At 40.1% G+C, this 20,512-nt stretch overlaps 2 protein-coding genes across 4 annotated transcripts; both read right to left on the minus strand.

Moving 5' to 3' along the window:
* Window positions 1-156: 156 nt before the first annotated feature.
* On the minus strand, window positions 157-5,356 carry Rab23 (RAS oncogene family member Rab23). Of its 2 annotated transcripts, XM_071793333.1 has the most exons (7): window positions 5,215-5,356; window positions 4,984-5,098; window positions 1,877-1,998; window positions 970-1,132; window positions 652-731; window positions 384-577; window positions 157-298 (listed from the first exon to the last, which is right to left on the minus strand). In XM_071793333.1, exons 2-7 carry the CDS (start codon window positions 5,014-5,016, stop codon window positions 168-170), a joined length of 723 nt encoding a protein of 240 aa, XP_071649434.1. In that variant the 5' UTR covers window positions 5,017-5,098; window positions 5,215-5,356; the 3' UTR covers window positions 157-167. The 2 variants fall into 2 exon arrangements, with proteins under 2 accessions (XP_071649434.1, XP_071649435.1); XM_071793334.1 differs by lacking the exons at window positions 4,984-5,098; window positions 5,215-5,356 and adding an exon at window positions 2,085-3,542.
* A 5,159-nt stretch (window positions 5,357-10,515) lies between these two features.
* Window positions 10,516-20,090, minus strand: Src42a (Tyrosine-protein kinase Src42A). 2 transcript variants are annotated; one of them, XM_071793720.1, is made up of 6 exons: window positions 18,191-20,090; window positions 17,816-17,937; window positions 17,467-17,630; window positions 14,898-15,219; window positions 14,096-14,431; window positions 10,516-13,963 (listed from the first exon to the last, which is right to left on the minus strand). In XM_071793720.1, the coding sequence occupies exons 1-6, from the start codon at window positions 18,547-18,549 to the stop codon at window positions 13,755-13,757; spliced, it is 1,512 nt and encodes a 503-aa protein (XP_071649821.1). In that variant the 5' UTR covers window positions 18,550-20,090; the 3' UTR covers window positions 10,516-13,754. The 2 variants fall into 2 exon arrangements, with proteins under 2 accessions (XP_071649821.1, XP_071649820.1); XM_071793719.1 differs by having other exon boundaries at window positions 14,898-15,225; window positions 18,191-20,069.
* Between the last annotated feature and the right edge of the window lie 422 nt (window positions 20,091-20,512).

The raw sequence follows: 20,512 nt of genomic DNA on the forward strand, positions 1-20,512 counted from the left end.
ATTAGAATACAATAGACTTTGCATTACCGGACACTGTAAATCACCGTCCGCGTTTACGCCTTCAGAGAATAAACTATATATATTTACAAGACACTCGTACCTTCGACGTTTTCATGTGATACTCGGTGCGCGATGTAACGCTATCGTACATACATCACGAGATACAGCTACAAGAGTCTACAAGCGTTTTTTACGAAATTTCGTTTCTTATGACTCTTTGTTTTGCCACCGGGCCGAAGGATTATCGTTCCGTTGCCTGCGTTACGACCGCACATTGACCCATCTGGACTAAACGCACCTGCAAATCAGAAAAAAATGCAACGTCATTTATACTGTAGACCGTAGACTACGAGCTTCTGCAGAACTATTGAATCTAATCATACTGATGACGGAAGGAGATCTAGGCTCTGCGGAATATAGTCTCAAGTCGTCTTGATAGTCATCGTCGGAGCGACGCATCTCGTGCAGGCATCGGGACGCCAAGTGTCGGAAGACGCTCATTACGCCGATATCCTCCTTCACGGACGTCCGCAGGAGTTTGCAGCCTAAGGCGCGGCTGAGCCTCTCGGCTTCGTCCCTGTAACATCGAGGGCTTCGAATACGAGTTTTATTTTAAGGAAACTTAGTGAAAACTATCTAGCGTATACTCACGGGTCGATCACGCTCTGATCGACGAGATCAATTTTATTTTGCACCAGAACTGTGGGTATTTCTCCACACTCGTTCTCGACCTATAAGAGAATATTTTAGGAAAATTATACAGTGTCCAAAAAAACCGAATGTGTCTTTAATAATAGAGTTTTTGCATTTGGAATCGATTTTTCTTTATTAAAAATGTCAAACCCTTAACAAAGTTGTCAAATAATTTTACATATAAATTTTAGTAAGCAATGGAAAGTTTGAAGCGAACTAAATTTTAGGGGAACCGAATGAAAATTATCATTCCTCTACTAACTCACAGATTTGTACCTTAAGTTTCCACGAGGGAATAGCATCGAAAGAATCTCTATCGGTAGCCGAATAAGCGAGGACACAGGCATGGGCGCCGCGGTAATAAGCCGCGGTTATCGCATCAAATTCTTCCTGTCCTGCAGTATCCCAGAGCATCAATCTTACGTCCTCACCGTCGACTCTGTCAGCATAAACATACATATATATATATATTCATTTATCTACATATTTATTTGTTATTGATAATCCTGATCCTAATTAATTTTAATTATCTATATTTCTAATTTATGGGAATGTATATATACATACATGGTCTTTAAGAATTAGGGATAAAATTATTATTGCGATTTATACGATTGTTAGGCACGCGAAGAGCGACTAATCGCAAGATAGGCATAATTGAAGGATGGATCATGCACACATATGCAGCGAGATAAAATTCCTTTCTATGTTTGACCGACATTACATCGATAGCCAGATGTCGAGAGGGGGATACGAGAAGTATCCCACGGTAGCTCGCGCTGGCACGATTAAAATCGGGTTTTTCTCAGGCACGTCGCTCTCGAACTTATACACGCGTACGTAGCGGTATGCGATGATCAGCAACGAATAATCAGATCAGTAGACATAATATTCGAATCAATTTAATTTCTCTGTATTAGCATTCGTCGACTACTTAAAAAAAAAATGAGGCATTCACAAATCCCCTTTTGCTCTAAATGTATCAGAAATTTCTATCTTTTAACGTCTACGACATTCCTCAATACAGTTTTCCTTATATAATATATAATAAGTCTTAAAGATTTAAAACTAATAAATAGATTGTAGATTTAATCCACTCTTGCTCGGAATGCCGCGTTTGTGTCAGATCAAGTTAATTTTGAATTGAAACGATTCGACACGTTTACCGAGCAATTATACTTACTCGATCTCACGCTCTAGGAAGTCGACGCCGATCGTCTTCTTGTAGTCCCTCGTATAAGTACCTTTGCAAAACCTTTGAATCATCGACGACTTCCCCACGGCACCGTTGCCCACTATCACCACCTAAACGAGAGATGTTAATGTTATTGTTCATTCATCAGTAGTTATATATTATTCTATTAATTAAATGGTTATTTTAAATTAATAACCATCGAGCAAATGATCCAATCGATCGATCATGGCCCGAACAATTTTTGCCAAATATACGATGGCGCGTCGCATGAGGAAGTGGGCTACGTCGATAAAAATATATAAGTCCATAAAAAAAAACCGGTCGCCGAAGGCAATCTTGCTTTTACCGTATAGCTTAGGCCTTTAGGCCTTATAATTCGAAGCGACATGTATAGCTCACGACGGAAGGAATCTCAGGAATGTTCGCATACGAAAAGTGCTGAGGCACTCAAACATCGAATGTCTAATCTGTGCTGGAGTTTTTCCTGAGTTCCGCACGTGCAGCCTTATCTCGATTCTCGACTTATCCATCCTGATATAGCTGTAAACCGCGGATAAATCATATTCTCCGCGTTCGACTGGTTTCCAATGTATCGAGAGAGCGAGCGGACCACATGGCTTCTCTACTCGGCTTCGGAATCACATGGACGGCGATTTCTCGTGTAATTAGCGATTGGAAATGCCGTCCGGCAAATTGAATAAATCAATAGCGTGACATTTGTCCATTCATTTGTGGGCTTTAACGGAACTTGAAACTCGCTCGTAAAGATATGCGACGTAAGAAAGTTGCGGTGGTCATCCCACACGATATCTCGGTCAAGGAAAATCGTATACCCGGAAGAGATGCGATTAAAAGAATCATATATATTCGGTAATTCGGAAACACGCTGTATAAATAGTGACAAGAAAAAGCGTAGTCTCCGGCAAACAGGCGCGTACGCGATGAAAACGCGAGTAAGTACCGTTACCGGCAATCGGGAGATAAGCAGAGATCACTGGAGCAGCACCGAGCTCGCATGCGCTTGATGCGGTTCCCTTTTTTTATATTTGCCACTTTAGCGCGGCTGCGATTGGAGAGATTGGACGCAGCGCGTAAACAGCCTGAAGACAACTCCATCGCAGAAACTTCATTTTCGGCATTTTTTTCTCTGTGAATAAGTATATCGCGTACGACTGATTCGTAAATCAAAAGTTCATCCTCGCTCTTCTCCGTTTTCCTAAGTCGCCTGGATTTTAAGTTTCAAGCTCATTTGCTTCCCAAATTGCCTAAAACTGTTATTTAATTCTTTACTTATGTATCACACGTATATAGTATATGCATATGCATATGTGGTGATTTCCCGCTCAACTCTCCGACCAACCGGTTAACTACACGCCGGCGGGTTCTACCTCGCGTGTGTTAATCACCTGCGAAATTTATCGAGTCGCTTCCTCGGCGAGATCGCGAACTCTCGGTGAGATGCTCGCCGAGAACTTCGGTAACTTGGGCATCGATGAATTTCGTATTCAGCTAAAAAATGCGATCGCATAATAGAGTTTGCAGAGTACAAATATTGCGGTGCGGACGAATGAGCTGATACGAGTGTTGCGAATAAACGGCCGAATAAGCTAATTTGCGTAATATATAAATGTAACTGTGCTAAATAATGACTTAAGAATATAACCACATTAAAATTATTATATTGTACTTTAGTTCCGGTAGTTGGAATACTGCTCTATCGTTTAATTTGAACTTTTTACTATAATCACCATCGTATTTTAATTGAATCTGTGCAGCCCAAATTCTTACGTATGGTTGCCTACCGTATAAGTAATCTCATGTCAATCACTTGTCATGATATTACTGTGCTATATTAGAAAGACTAATGCCCCTTTTCACCAACGTCGTTTAACTTGAACCTTAGTTCAATTCACTCTTTGTCTCTTTCTAACAGTCTTTAGAAACAGACAAAGAGTGAATTGAACTAAGGTTCAAGTTAAACGACATTGGTAAAAACGGGCATTAAAATTTATTACCCTTATAGAGAATAGAAGATTGATCTTTGACCTTACATTCATCTTTAAGCTTCTCAACTACTTTATTGATGGTTCGGATTTATTAAGAAATATCAATTTTAACATTCCAACTAGAGATACTTAAGTCAATACTCTATCTTTCATATCGGACAGCTCCGTACTTTATATGGGACAAATTCTTACATAAATAGGTTGATGAACTCTATGAATAATTATTACAATAGTGTAGATTTCTTTAACGGCTCTGTATCAACTTCCAAACTAAATCTTACTCGATTACTCTCGTAATATTAATTAATAACTCAATAATACAGAGTCTCGGAGTGATAATAAAACACTCTTTGTATTAGATTCGTATAATGTTCTCTTTTTCTTCACTGTATGCTGAAAGGTATTTTTTCTACTAATAAAGATTATTATTATTATTATCCAGGAATGAGCATCACGGTTGTGTTTATACATAAATATCGCGGAGAAAGCGAGCGTTAATTCTCTATTTCTTCTTTTTAGTTAAGAATGAAAGATATAATAATACAGATGTATTTCTTCAGAGATTTTCAGTATTCGAGTCCGGTCTTTGAAAAATTCCTTCTAAATTGTTTCGTCGAAAGAATCCCTGTATATAAGAGGTGATATTGTTAAGTCTAGAATAAGACACTCAATGTCCATCCGCTGAGAATTATTCCGGTGGGAAGTGATTCGTCGCGTCGCGTCGAGAGCGAGCATTAAAGGAATGCCTTAGATCCGGTGAATAAAAAAATCGGCGAGGTGCGGCCTCACCGGGAGATAGTAACCTCGCGCGTAGCACGACGACGCATCGTGCCGCGACGAGGATGCGAGGAAGTCGCTTTCCTTTCCGGCGCGGAAAATCGCGACGGAGGCGCAAATAAGAAGAAAAATATGCCCTCGTTCCTCTCGCAGCCGCGCTCTTTCGCATTTTAACGAAACGAAGCGCGAACGCGCACTCGTGAAATTTGGAGAAACCTTATAGATTGAAGCGAGAGAGAATAAGTGAAAAAAATCGCAGCAAAGTACGAAACTAGAGGGAACGGAAGAGGAGACCGGCGGCCCCGCGATTACCTTGAGTGATATCTCGAGCTCTTCCTCCCTCATTCTGACCGTAAAAGGCGATTAACATAATATCCCAGTGCAACGCGAATCCGTCCTTCCATCGATCGGATGTGCGCGTAGATCGCTGTTGGCATGTGAAAATTTAGCGTTTATTCGAAAGCAGCGTGGATATATCAAGGAGGGAGAAAAAGAGGGATCTCTCTGTCTCTCTCTGTCTCTCTCTCTCTGTCTTTCTTTCACCTCCTCTCTCTTCTCGGTATTCCCGAGTCGATGACTTTGCGCCTCGGCCGAGTCATTATTCAGAGCTCCGACACACACGGCGGCGTCGCGCCGCGTTTCTTCGCATCGCGATATATTATCACTTTCTCGTATTAGGAAAAAGTCTTGCCCGCCGAAACGAAACGGAACGGAACTCGCGCCCGCGCACGCCGCGATAAAAGAGAGGAGAGCGGTCCTTCCTCGCGCGCACGACGTGCTGCAGAGTGTGGTGTGGTACGGAACGGAACGGAACGGAGCACGCATGCACGCACGCATGCACGCACGCACGCAGGCATGCACGCATCACGCACGCACGAATGCGCGCCGCTGACCACCACTGGCCGACTGAAGAGAACACCTGTATGGCAGGAGACACCTGTCGCCGACGCGCGCTTGCGGATCCTGGTGATTTTGTGTAGCTAGTGAATCGTCGTGTAAGACACTAGTTGAACTTGTAACTCTCTTCGTTTATACATGTAAGCGTCCAATATTTAGGCACGCATTGTGTCCAATTGGAAATAATTTCAGTTTGTATTAGTTCTTAATTATATTCTTCTAATACTTTGTTGAAAGTTTGAATGTTCGTAGTTTATGTAAAATATCAGTGGAAAGTTCGCTTGATATTGATAATAAAAATAATGTCTGTACCGACGGTCGCATTAAACTTTACCGGCGGCAGTGTAATTTTAAGATTCAAAGTTTTTATTTTGAAAACTAAAATATATCAATAAAATATAATGGGTAAGAGCTAATATTCACTCTCACTAAAATTCAAAGGATCGACTGTGATTTCATAAATTTTTTAATCTGTAATGTCGGTAGTTATCAACATCGACAAAACGAACGATATTTTAAGTACAGTAGCACTACTGTAATTATAAGAGTATGTAATATAATTATATTAATAAAAATGTATATATATTTTTTGTAATTTTTTAAAAATTTATAAAGTTAAAATTAATGATATACAAAATATATTACATGTATATACTTGTCTTATACTGTATATGGATAAATCATACCCGGCCAAACCCATTCCCACATGTTGCATTAACCAACATTTAACCCTTCGTAGTCACACATGGGTCAATTTGACCCCCCCTCATTAGGATCTAAATATCAGCTAAATACCTTATGTTAATTTGCATTAAAGAACACATATAACAACGTTAAAATAAATGTATTTCTAGAAATATATGTCCTGATGCAGTCGTTCGTCGCATTTCAGAGCTTCTACGTTCCCGCCGAGCAAACGCATACGCAGCTTCTATTTTTTCTCGTTATTAACTAATATGTAACAACATTTTATAATTATTTATCGTCTAATCACATTCGAGAGAGCATGCCTCGCATTAAAGGACACATAACAATGTTAAAATGAACGTAATTCTCAAGATTTAGTTGGTCTCGCGTATCATATTTCGGATCTCCGAATAATTTGTCGTCCAACGCCGCCCGTCGGCATTCGCGCACCTACCTCTCTCTCGTTGGCTATAGCATTATGCAACAGCTTTCTATAATTTTTTATCGTTTAATCTTATTCGAGAGAGCCTAACTCGCATTAAAGGACACATAACAATGTTAGAATAAACGTATTTCTCGAGATTTATTTGGTGTCGCGTGTGGTATTTCGGAGCTCCGACTTTGTCGTCCAACGCCGCCCGTCGGCATTCCGCCTCTACCTCTTTCTCGCTGGCTAGCATTATGCAACAGCATTTTATAATGATTTATCGTCTAATCACATTCGAGAGAGCATCCCTCGTATTAAAGAATACATAATAATATTAAAATAAACGTATTTCTCGAGATTTATTTGGTGTCGCGTGTGGTATTTCGGAGCTCCGAATTTGTCACCCAACGCCGCCCGTCAACATTCGCGGCTACCTTTTTCTTGTTATCTAACATTATGCAGCAACATTTTGAAACTCTTTAGCGTCTAATTACATCTGAGAGAGCAAGTCTCGCATTAAAGCATACATAACAATGTTAAAATAAATATATTTCTCGAGATATATGACCCAGTGTAGTTCAGCGCATTTCGGAGCTTCTACAACCTTTCCGTCGAGCCGGCCGAGCACGAGTACTGCATTAATTCGTATAATAGTTTCAGTTATTCATACATATAGTAGTACACGGAGAAAATTTTATAGTAAATATTACTATGGTGTCGCACTAGCTGCGGACCATCGAGGAATTTCAAGGTAAAATACTATAATTATTGTTTTAAAAACGATTAAATAACGTAATTTTTACCATAAACATAGTAATTTAACTTAAAATTCCTCGATGGTCCGCAGCTAGTGCGACACCATAGTAATATTTACTATAAAATTTTCTCCGTGTACATATACATATAAAAAAGTAATTAATAAAAACGTTATTAATTTAACAAACAATAGATATTAACATTAAACACTGTAAAAAATTTGTGTAAAATTTACAACTATTATAGTGGGTAATTTGAGACCCACTATAATAGGTGTAAATTTCCACACATTCTTAATTTGTGTAATTGTAATACAAAATTACTTTTTCCTTCCGTACTGTAATTTTGTAAAATTACAACTATTATAGTGGGTCTCAAAATTACCCACTATAATAGTTGTAATTTTACAGAATTTTTTTACAGTGAATTATTATTAAGTAATAACGAGAAATATATCGTGCATTCGTTTGACGCTTGAAAGATCATAAAAATTATGAAAAGAATTTTAGGTTATGAGGAAAGCAAGAATCTCGAGTTTGGAGTCATCTGTAATTCCTCAGAAATCGCTCCTGTTACGCGGGAAGCATGTTGAGCGAGAAGGTTTTAGTAGATATTCGAGCAGCGGCGCGCCTACCCCCACTATTACCCATCGCCATTTTGGAACGGCGCGCCGGGCGCGCGACGAGGATGCCCAGCCTACGGCTAATCAGAGCGCAGGCAGGTGTGCATAGGAGGGGCAGTAGGCTCCCGCGCTCTGACCAATAGCAGCGTGATTACGAGGAGGCAATGTGGGGTGGCAAGGCCCGCGCTCGGAATACCTCCGTCAACCTCCTTGCCTAACATGCTAGCCTGATATATCAGGAGTAAATTTCTGAGATTTCGCGGTACGAAATCTGAGTTTCGCCTACTTTATCATCCGAATTAATTCTTTTATTAACTTTTATTGTCTTCTAACGTCTCCACTGATGCATAATTAAATTCTTGCTATTTTTTAATTATTATTTTAGATTGCAGTATTCTATTAATCTAATATTAATATAGTTATTTAATTCTATTAGTATAGTTATTAATTATGTTCTTTTAAATAATTTATGCAAACGCAAAATGCGGCAGAAAGTTTCGCATACTGAAATGTAAAACGTATGCAACAGCATTTTAAAACTCTCTATTGTCAAATCTCGTTTGAGAGAGCATGATTCGCATTAAACGTATTTCTCGATATTTATTTGGTGTTGAGTGTGGTATTTTAGATCTCCGAATTTTTCGTCCAACGCCGCCCGTCGGCATTCGCAGCTATATCTTTTTCTTGTTATCTAACATTATGCAGCAACATTTTGAAACTCTTTATAGCGTCTAATTACATCTGAGAGAGCAAGTCTCGCATTAAAACATACATAACAATGTTAAAATGATCAGTTATAGAGACGTTAGTTAAGACAATAAAAGTTAATAGAAGAATTAATTCGGATGATAAAGTAGGCGAAACTCAGATTTCGTACCGAAATCTCGGAAATTTACTCCTGATATATCAGGAAAGCATGTTGAGCAAGGAGGTTGTCCGGATTGCAGTAGGTATTCCGCGGGTGTTTTGAAATGCGAAATGCATTCTGAGCGCATTTCGCATTTCAAAACACCCGCGGAATACCTACTGCAATCCGGACAACCTCCTTGCTCAACATGCTTTCCTGATATATCAGGAGTAAATTTCTGAGATTTTGCGGTACGAAATCTGAGTTTCGCCTACTTTATCATCCGAATTAATTCTTCTATTAACTTTTATTGTCTTAACTAACGTCTCTATAACTAATGCATAATTATAAATTCTTGTTATTTTTTAATTATTATTTTAGATTACAGTATTCTATTAATCTAATTATTAATATAGTTATTAATTATGTTCTTTTGAATAATTTATGCAAACGCAAAATGCGGCAGAAAGTTTCGCATACTGAAATGTAAAACGTATGCATTTTAAAACTCTTTATTGTCAAATCTCGTTTGAGAGAGCATGATTTGCATTAACGGACACATAACAATGTTAAAATAAACGTTTTTAGATCATGTTGTTAGACTTATTTGATCACTTAGTCACTAGTGATTATTCCGTCATCGTGTTCCAATATGTGATTCCAATTTTTAAAAATTATATTTTAAATCCGTATTAGGTTTTTTCCTTATTTCGCACTTAGAACTTAGATACATAAAAAGAACGCGAGTACAAATATGAAGTCATTAATATTACGAAAATTTTGAAAAATCAAGTGCTCGTTAAGTGGACATGAACTAATTTGGACGATATTTTCGAAATTTTCGTGGTATTTATATATATAACGCAACCCCTGGATTTCTAGTTGAAATATCTATCAAATCTAAATCTAATCAAGCTTTTAATAAGACTTTGAACACGATGACGAATCTTTGCGCAATTGTCTGGATATGAAGGTAGGAAAGAAGAACGCGTTGATTTATTTGAAAAATATTTAATAATAAACATTGACAATATACAGAGAAAATACGCCATAAAAAGTTGCTGTGGGATTAATAAGAACCTAACAACTAACTGGTTCAGACTTAACAAAATATCATCAAATCAGACAATGATAAATAAGGTGTCACGGGTCACACCTTATATTCCTATCAATATTTTGCAAATAAAGTTCATCGAGTTGACCATATATTCCTGCTCTCTTATACCTCTTTTCTTTTTTTATTCTTTTACCGATTTACATTAATTTCTCTTGCGAGCTCGCTATTGCGCTAAACTCTCGGCCCTCACAAATCACTTATGCGCGGTACGAGGAGGAAATCCGCAAGGAGACACAAAGATATCAACGGCGTTTCTCTTTTTCTTACATCTGCGAGATAAGCGGAAAAAACAGGTGGCAATTTTAGCTGTTTCAGTTTTCTCAGCGATCCGAACGTCACTGGGCATTTTTCCTTCATGCGCTATCTGAAATTCTAAAAATTTTTCCAAATTTCCAAGAATTCCTATTATCTCAATTTCCGAGATTTGAACCCTGAAAAATGGAAAAAGTATCAGGAAAACATAATCGGCAAGGAGATCAATAATCATCTCATTTTCATAAACAAAACTGTTGCGTTTATTTTATCAATTATTTCTTATACATCTAAAGTATTTTTATTTTCACTCGCCATAGATTCCTATTATATAATTATTCGATAAAGAAATCATTTTCCACTCTAATTACAGAAAAAGAGTTTGTCTGGATAAAAATTAACAGTAGTTCCAGTAAACTTTCATCCTTTTTGTGCTTGTAATCGTTGCATTACATTTCATTATTATTATTATATATAGTTGATAATATTTTTATCTTATATATTTCTTAGTGCAATGTTGTCAAAACTTATAATCTTCAAAAGATTTCATGCATACAATTTAATAAATTTCTCCGCTTTAAAATATGAAATTACTCATTTTAACAGTTTCTTTTATAAATAACGTTTTTCGTTTACTAAATTAAAATTTTTCAGGAAAACCTATAAGACTTAAATGAAAGAAATAGTACTTCTTACGGGAAGTTGGTCGATGTGTCGTTAATCTAAGGAATAACGGTATTACAAAGATTTACCGTGCAGATTTATCCGACGATGATACTGTCCGTAAGCACGCATTTCTTTGAAATTTGTGATTAATTTGGTACTATTAACACAGCTCTGATTTCAGAACAGAAGATGGATGCTAGAGTTCATATTGTGTGTACATACATACGCATATATATACACCCGTATGTATGTATATCGAGATGTTTTGTACGATTTGCATCAAATCCCCGGGGCTTATTTTCTGACGAAATTAGAGTCGATCTTTCCAAAGAAGTCTTTCAACATTAAAATAATGAAATTATTCCGAGTCGTTTTATCATTAAAACACTTAAATCTAAAAAGATTGCTCAAATTGTTTGGAAGATAGCCTTCAGTGTTATTTCGATCGTGGAAAAATCGATTCTAAATTCATAGGAGAATCAGTAGACAAAAGGAATGGCGATGGTTTTGGCACATTCCGTACATATTTGCGCATATGTATTAAACGAGTTCAAAATATTGCTAAAATATCTATATAATTTTACATCATTTACCGTTATGGAGTCATACATTTATAAAGTATGTCTAATATTATCGACTTATTTTATTTTTTACGCGTAGTAATAATTATTCTCAAGTTTGAGTCATTCACAAACGTGAAAAGTCGCGATAAATGAGTATAATAAAACATTAGACACGATATATAAAAATATATAAAAATGACGAATTCGATAACATGAACATGTTCGAATGATGATTAACGAAGATGACGTAATTCGTGATGTATACATTCTCCTCTCACAAGGGAAGGCTGCCAAGTGTAAATCGAATAATAATGCCAAACCTATACAGATTAAGGGATCGATCACATAATTTCACGTAAAACTTTTCATTTTTCACTTTTCGCTGTATCTATTCTGCATGAACTTTTTTATTATTGACGAGATCACGTTTCCACGTTTCGTCAAGTTACATGATCACGAGTTCAGGTGAAAATTTTCACTTTTTATGTTTCCAACCTAGGGAAAAAGTTACGTGATTGCTGCCCTATTATTTGGATAACCAAAAAGTGAAATTCACCATTTTCAAGCTCAATATAAACATAAATATCAAATATAGCCAAATTTTACGGATCATTGGCCGTGTATTATTTTGTCAATGTCTTGCTTTTCTAACAAAATGTTGTTTAGTTTTTCTGTTTGTATTAACATTTTGAGTAAATTCGAAATTTGTGAATTATAACGTTAAAAAGAGTGGAACCGATATGACGGACATGAATTTAAAGTCTACCTTCCGAAATGCACTGAAAATGTATGGTTCTTGTCATACAGATTTTCTGTACTGACAGTGTATATCAAAATATAGAAGAAAAATCCGTAATAAAAATTTACAAATAATAATAAAATAATAAATAAATTTCTATACATGGATCGCATCTGATCTAATACATTGAATTTGAGACACAAACACACACACAATTAAAGTTCGAGAATTTAATCAAATCTAATGTAACATAGCAATGCACAATTGTGATGCCTACACGTGGCGCAGGATGGATAACGGCTAAATTCAACATGATAAAGATATTAAAGTATATAACAATTTGCAGAAAGAGATTTAAAACTTTCGGCATTTTTATGTGATTTACACTTGGGAGTCTTCTCTTGTCAGAGCACTTAAAGATACGACAGTAAACTGATTTCTCGCCTCCAAAGCAAATTCGTACATTTCTCATGCATAGATATTCGACAGACGCATACTCTCACGCGTATACTTCCAAATAGTAATCTTACACGTTATAAGTAACAAGTGTACCTTAGAAAACGTTAGCTGGCAGTTTGTGTCAGTATTTACCGCGCTTCTTGACAAATAGACGAATAGGATATAACGTCGCTCGACGCAGTCGTCACAGGACACAGTCTTCCGCGTTGTCTTGGACGGACCGGTTATATATCCCCCGATCTTCGCACATGCATGCATACGGCGCGCGCGCCCGCGCGAAATCGTTTCGTCGACGACTTTCGTGTATCCGCCTCGCGGGAGTACGTCGTAATTAATTCGTGTCACGCTCGAGCGAGAAGAACGAAGGAATGATAAAGTTGTGCATCTATGGTCCGTCGTTTCGTCTCTAACGTTGTCGGGTTTCGGTTTTATCAAGTAATCGACTCTTTATCGCACCATATAATGTATACGGGAATTGTAATACAGGAAGTACAACTTATATATTGTACACGAATATATTACATCGCTACTACTACCATCATCATCACCCGGAATTATCACCCTGATGATCGAGGTCTACCTCACACTAACTGACACTTATAGATTTTACAAAGGCCATTTAACGTCTACGTGTACAACATCCTTACTGCGGTCTAAAACGATATCTAAAACCTCGCCGCTTCTGGTAAAGCTATCAAAATGCCAATGTACGTTTGTCAAGTCATATAGATAAAAATGTACAAATATCATTCTTTGAGATTTATGGCAGACAGAATGTGCGATGACGAGAACGTAAAAAAAAAGAAAAGAAAAATAGAGAGAAAGAGAAAACAAGAAAACTTGATCGTTTAATAAAACTATGCTATTATCTACTGATCGTTTGCAAAGTGATCATGGTCGTTCGAGTATAAAAATTACGGCACTCTTTTAGAAGTACCGCGAAAACTAGCGTCACAAATAGATCAATGGAGAAGACCGTAACGATCGACGTTGACGGTAATCGTACCTCTTAATGGAGCAATGTGGAAGAAGAGTTCAAAACCTTCTATTTTCAATACGCAGACGCTTCCTTGTACTCGGAACCTTCCATAGTGAAGAAGTCCTCGAGTTTCCACTGAAGTGTCTCAAAAGTTGGTCTCTTCATAGGATCCTTGTTCCAGCATTCCAGCATGATATTATAAAGCGTGTCGGGACAACCGGGTGGACACGGCATTCTATAGCCATGTTCCACCTGATGAAGAACCTCGGCGTTCGTCATACCTGAGGAGAAGAATGCGTTTACATTTTACCTCAATCCGTAGACCTTATGTTAAAAACGTTTATGCGACTTTATTTAAAAATTGAAAAGTTGAATATAATAACGGTACAGGATAATTTTTGTTTTCACAATACCTGGATAAGGTATTCTGCCGTACGTGACCAATTCGGTAAGAAGGATGCCAAACGACCATACGTCGGATTTAATACTGAATTTGCTGTAGTTGGCAGCTTCGGGGGCGGTCCACTTGATAGGGAAACGCGCCCCTATTCTAGCCTCGTATTCGTCCTCTTTGATAAGCCTAGCCAAGCCGAAGTCTGCGATTTTAACGACATTTCCGTCTGCTACGAGAACGTTACGGGCGGCCAAGTCTCGATGAATGTAATTCTGCGATTCTAAGTACGCCATACCGGCGGCTATTTGCGCGGCCATGTCGATCAGTTGTTGCAATTTTAGGCCTCTACCTTTTCCTAAAAGATTATACATGATTGCTACAACGATATCGGTAACGAAAAGATACGACTGCAGAAATACTAGCTTTATCGATTTTGTAGTAGTATTTCGGGATGGCACCTTGAAAAATTAATGAGCAAGTAAAATATGCAACTAGATTCGATCAAAAAATATATTTGTTCTTTTGAGTGGCAGAGAAATGGTAACTTTTTGGAGTAGAGCTCCTAAGTCTTTAGATTCTTAGCAAGAACATTACTAGACAATAAAGTGTTAAAAAGTGTTGACAATATAATTGAAAAAAAATTAGAAATAATTAGAAATATCGGTCAATCCTTTAATTTAAAACACTGGCAAATATTTTTGTACAAAATTATTTTAAAAAATATTCTGATTATTTAAATTTAAGAAGTGAATTTAATTTTTTTTCATATCACACAATGTGATATGAAAGGGCCAGTCAGAATCAAACCGTACCTTGCATACCTTGTAAATATTCCAGTAAACTGCCGTTCCTCATCAATTCTGTGATGATATAAATCGGTTCCTCCATCGTGCACACAGCGTACAATTGAATTAGCTTGGCGTGTCGGAGTTTCTTCATGATTTGCGCCTCGGCGAGGAAGTCCTTCGGGTCCATGGTGCCCGGCTTGAGCGTCTTAATCGCCACCGGCGTAGTGTTGTTCCACAGGCCTTCCCATACCTCGCCGAATTGGCCCTGTCCCAATTTCCTCAAGAATTTCAGTGACGAACGATCGATTTCCCATTGGTCCCGCGTACGGTGACTAAGGCCCTCCGTTACGGGTTTCTCAACCTGTTGAACAAAGTCAGACCCGGAATCAGCCGTCGTCGGTAAGGGGACAGACTCGCGAGGTTTGATTTTGTGCAGGGAAGGAGTTCGTGTTTGATCGGCTGCATTAATGGCGAGCTATATTTCGTTTCGTCTTCTTTTATGAGAAAAAATTCTATAGCTAAGCGTGAAAGATAATATTCTATGCACTGTAAAAAAAAGAGTGCTAGCGCTCAACTTCCCTGTTCGCGAATACAAACCTACTTTTCTCCGTGTCCTGCAATCGTGTAAGAACCCCAATAACGATCCCGGACGGTAAACATGATCGCGCGATCGTTCCAACAAATATGCATTTTAGAAAAACGAGGAGAAAGACGAAGAGGAAAATGAAATAATGAGCGATACAATATGCAGAATGTCTCAAATATGTCGCACTATGTCGCAGCTAGGAAAAAAGACATGCCGCGAGTCTCAGAAATACTCGGTATACGCGTACATGTACGATCTGAACGGAACAACATGCACATACGCTCGTTTACGCTCGTTCGCCTCTCGAATAACGGATGAGACATGTATGTAGGAACGCTTTTGGGACATCTTGTATGTAGACTGTAGACAGATCTCGAGCACACATACATTCGAGCTGATTCTCGCTTTCGCGTTTCAATACTTATATGAACTTACATATACATATACATATAGATATATGTATATGAAAAGAGTTCGTACATTGTTATTCGTAAATTGTTATTCACAAGGAAGAGCGGTATTTCGCGGTGAAACGAAAAAAATGTCGTTTCCTTTGTGTGTGCTGCCAATCTCGATTCTTAATATTTACCTATATGTATGTTACACCTCTCGCGCGAGGTCTACGATGCTAAATGAATTGATGTATGAGATAAATTGTTGTAAATATAAAATTACATCGAATGTACAGAGCTTCTTTATACGAGATATCTCTAAGTGAATGACAATCTACTGCTTCTGAAACATAATCCCATATAGAACGGGCTTGTGCTGTATGTACAGGCCAGATACAATAAAATGTAAAAGCGTTTTACGTCGAGAAAAAGAAAGGAATCGAAAGAACGTGTTTATGGCGTATATTAGGACATTCAATTTACCAAGAAAATCCACCGGGAGGTAGGGCAAGCAATAAACAGACAAACAAACACAATCTATTCAGACATCGAACTTCGCAATAAGTGCTTATCAATGCTTCTAAAAAACTGATATCTCTTTCTTTTTCAATATGTAATGTAGACGTAAATATACCTCGTTTGCTGTGTCAAGTTTCATTTACCCGCGCGGGTCTCCCTACTCGCGACTTTCCAAGAATAAAAAAAAACTGAATCAGAAAATTGCGGGTGTAATCGATGTAATTGATATGTTGTTAAATGTTCTGTGTGTATCCAGAACGATATCTCGACGATCCAAGGTATTACGCACCAGTAACAATAACGCTTACAATAACGAAATAACAGAGGTAATAACTAAAAAAAATAATTTAAAAAATATATTAATCTTGTTAATATATTAACAATAATAATATATTCTATTAAATAATATAACAGTGTGATATACTGTTGGTCGAGATTGTTACTATTGTCATAATCAGGGCGAATAATCAAGCGTATCAAGCGTATCGATCGCGTCGTTGCAAAAGTGTTGGAGTTTAGACACAGTGTTATACGACATCGATAGAAAATAAATGTATAAAAAGTCGATTTATTAATTCATCGATATGATCTCAATTGACTTCCGCTACAATTTGTTGTGTGGGTATATGTGTGTGCATTTTAAAGAAATTTCTATTATTTATAATCGCTCCTTTTTTCATCGCGCGTTCCAATTGAGAATCGTCTGTGTCTAATGTACCTCCGCATTTAAATACCAACAAACTTCCGCTGAAAGCTGTCTCATTCGACGAGATAAGTAAAATGCGTTTTCATTATGTGTAATATTATCGCGTAAATCCCCCGTACGTATCGTTTCATTATCGATAAAGACCTGCCTAACTCAGCGATAAATGAAACTTTGTTGCCACAATGACGTACGACGGCGCGTTAAGTGCGACGTTTTTATTTATTTAGACGAATCTCTGTCCAAATTCTCTCTCGTCAATTCTCAATTTCTCATCAATCCGCGATTCTTATACGACCGTTAGCAGCAGCGAGTGGTAGTACAACGATTATCATCTACCTATCAAGTATCATTGTTATTATACTGAGAAGCTGAATCGTATCGGTCACTCGTGGAGCTTACCTGTACACAAGGCTTGCACAGATTAACGCACAGGCCGTCCGCGTCTTTGCTGTAGTGCTCCACAAGATCCTGCAGATTTCTGAACGTGGTTCGCCTGGCGATGAAAAAGCCACCCTCGTCCAATTGACGAATACGATAATGCTTCACCGTATCGCCGTCGCGCACTACAACAATCATCGAACATACATACACTCCACTTCGGCGCCTCCAACCGTCTCGCAATCGCGCGTATAGATCGCACGCTACTCCGCGCGATCTCCGCCCGGATCATTATTCATTTATTTGTTATCGCAACTGTCGGGATTACGAGCACGACCGGTAGTTTCTATTATCGTTTCTATGACGTTACCTGAAAGGGAGTAGTCATTGTGCCGGCTCTCGGAGTCTCTTATCAGAAACGCGCCGTGATCGTTTTCCGGCAGGAGCAATTTTTTCTCAGCCTCGATTCGCTTAATCTTCCTGAAATACCATCTGTAAATGCAAATTAGCGTTATCAGCTTTCAACAGAGATTCGCCCTCCCACCTATCAACGGCTAAAGATTCTTTGCCGCGAATCAAACCTTCGCGACATTATTTAGCGGACTAGGGACTCACCAGTCTGCCGGCTATAATAAATCGTTAATATTCCGCGTCACGATACAATTACTTTATCGTGAATCGTGGCTTCGGTTACAGAGATCGAGATTATCGTCTAGAACGATTGAAAATGATCAAAACCACTCACGGTTCCGCCTCGATCGACTTCAACTTGGCGACGTAATTGCTGGGGATGTAGCCCTCCTGCCTGGTCCTTTTACTCCTGGCCAGCCACCAGTCGCCCTGGGTGTCGTTGATTATCTCCAAGTGCTCTCCCTTCTTGAAGCTCAAGTCCTCGTCCGTGCGCGCGTCGTAATCGTACAGGGCGACGAATATCTTCGCCGTCGCCACGTCCATATCCGGGATCTGCGGGATCGGCCTGATCGGATCCGGCGGCGGCGTCGGCACCGGGCTGACCTGCGACGCGACCGCCTCGATGCTGGGATTGCCGATCCGGTCTGGCTTCTCCTTCTCCACGTCCGTCGGGTTGCTGAAGCAGTTCCCCATGTCTCGGCCGTGCGGGCGCGCGCGCGCGCGCGTCTACGATTCTCTCAAAACGTCCTCGAAACGTCGCGTCGCGCTGCCGTTGTCCACGCTGGCTGGCGTTGTCGCGCCTCCACCTCGCATTTAACGCACCACTCTGTTCACTGGATCAACAGTGGTACCGGGTCCATTAAAACTCACACAACTGTTGAGCGGTAGCGACCGCGCCGGATGCGTGGGCGTCGAAAGATCAAGAACGAGTCATACGCGTTAATTCCGATCAATCGTTCACGCGGTTCGTTACCTGGATCGGTAAAGGGGGGGGGCGGACGCGGAGGGGTCCACACGCGGCACCACCCCCGAGGATCGAACTCCGGAATCGGACGCGGGTTCCGTCAGCTGTGTCGCCGTCCGGAGGACGGCGGATCAAAGGAGCGCGGAACGGGCGGGACCGTCGTCGGCTGGATATCGCGGGAGGAAGCGAGGTGCCGTGCCGGAAGGATCACATCCGCGCGGTGGAGCGGCGGCGTGACGATTCCGCGCATTCTCCGGGTATCCCGGATGTCCCCTGCGACGACGACGACGCACGACTGCACCAGCGGACCGACCGCCGCATCGCCACGGGCGAACGACGACGACGACGCGTCCTGTCCCGCGTCTCCAGATTATCGAGAGGGAGGAGGGCACACCGGACGTTGTTGGACCCTTTTTATTTCTGGCAACGTGTTTTTTTTTTTTTATCGACGACCCCGACGGGGAGGAACGCGGCGATAGAACACCCGCGTGCGTTCGCTCGCACACGCGCGCGCGCGCGCGCGATCACGCACGCACGCCCGATCGGCCTCTCACCTCGATAGAGCTTAGAAAGTAGGCGAGTCGACAGGCGCCGTCGCCATTGCAAGCAGCGGTCACGGAGATCCGTCAAAAAGGCCCACCGTTAATGCCCGTCCGTTCTCGCATGCGCGCGCGCACACACGCACTGCCCACCGACGGACGAGATCCGCCGTGTCCGCCTCGTATGCGAGACACACCGCACACGCCCAATTCCCGTCGACGGGGCCCGCGGGATCGGCGACGAGGACGACGACGACGACGCTGGTACCTCAGGGCCTCCGACCTGCCGACTCCGGTCTTCTCATCGTCCGCCACCCACGCGCGCCGCGAGAACGTGACGAATCGAGCGGGATTGCGTGTCCTCACGTCTGACGTTCCAACTATTCGCGTCGCACCCGCAAGCCAGGCTTCTCGCGGCTCGAACAATCTGATCTCGCGGCCTGGAGAAAGCCACGAGAGACTCGGACTCTCGGAGTTCTCGGGACTCGGGACGCACCTCTCGACAGTCGACAGTCTCGATTGTCGCCGCGACGCGCCTGACCCCTAGCGGATTTTTTTGCCAACTAACTCGGCGCCCGGTCGGTAAAGAGGAGTTCGTCTATTTTGAAAGAGCAAACAATAGCGCTTTGTAGATGAAAAGGGCATTGTCATGAAAATGCTATTACGTTAATTACGTATTTCCACAACGTTTTTCTCCGCTGTCATTTTCCGAAGCGAGAGGTCTTTCATTTGAATTGTGCATACGTGTGTGTGTCTCTACAGTCAAGTGAGAGCGCGCGCATAAAATTATATGTATATATTATTTATTAAATTGTTTATTTGGCAATCACCTTTCCCTAACAACTTTTACGTTTTACCCAAGTTTCTGAACTCAATCCGTCTCCAATAATGATCTATTTTATATTCCACCAAACTGCTGGTTATCTTTATTCAATATAATTATCATGACGTTTCTACCATGGATTTTGGTCCTTACCAAGTGTGTGTCTAAGTCATGAAAGTATAATATGATAATTATACATCATTATTGTTAGTCATTTACTGGCGAAGCAAAGTCTTATGTTTGGTTTCAATCCGTATCCGCTTAAATCGTAGGTAGAATAATTCTAATCTACAAAGGAGTACGGAGAAGAAACGTGTTTCAAGAGGAATG

Source organism: Temnothorax longispinosus, chromosome 11, assembly GCF_030848805.1.
Source record: "Temnothorax longispinosus isolate EJ_2023e chromosome 11, Tlon_JGU_v1, whole genome shotgun sequence".
Classification (NCBI taxonomy): Eukaryota; Metazoa; Arthropoda; class Insecta; order Hymenoptera; family Formicidae; genus Temnothorax; species Temnothorax longispinosus.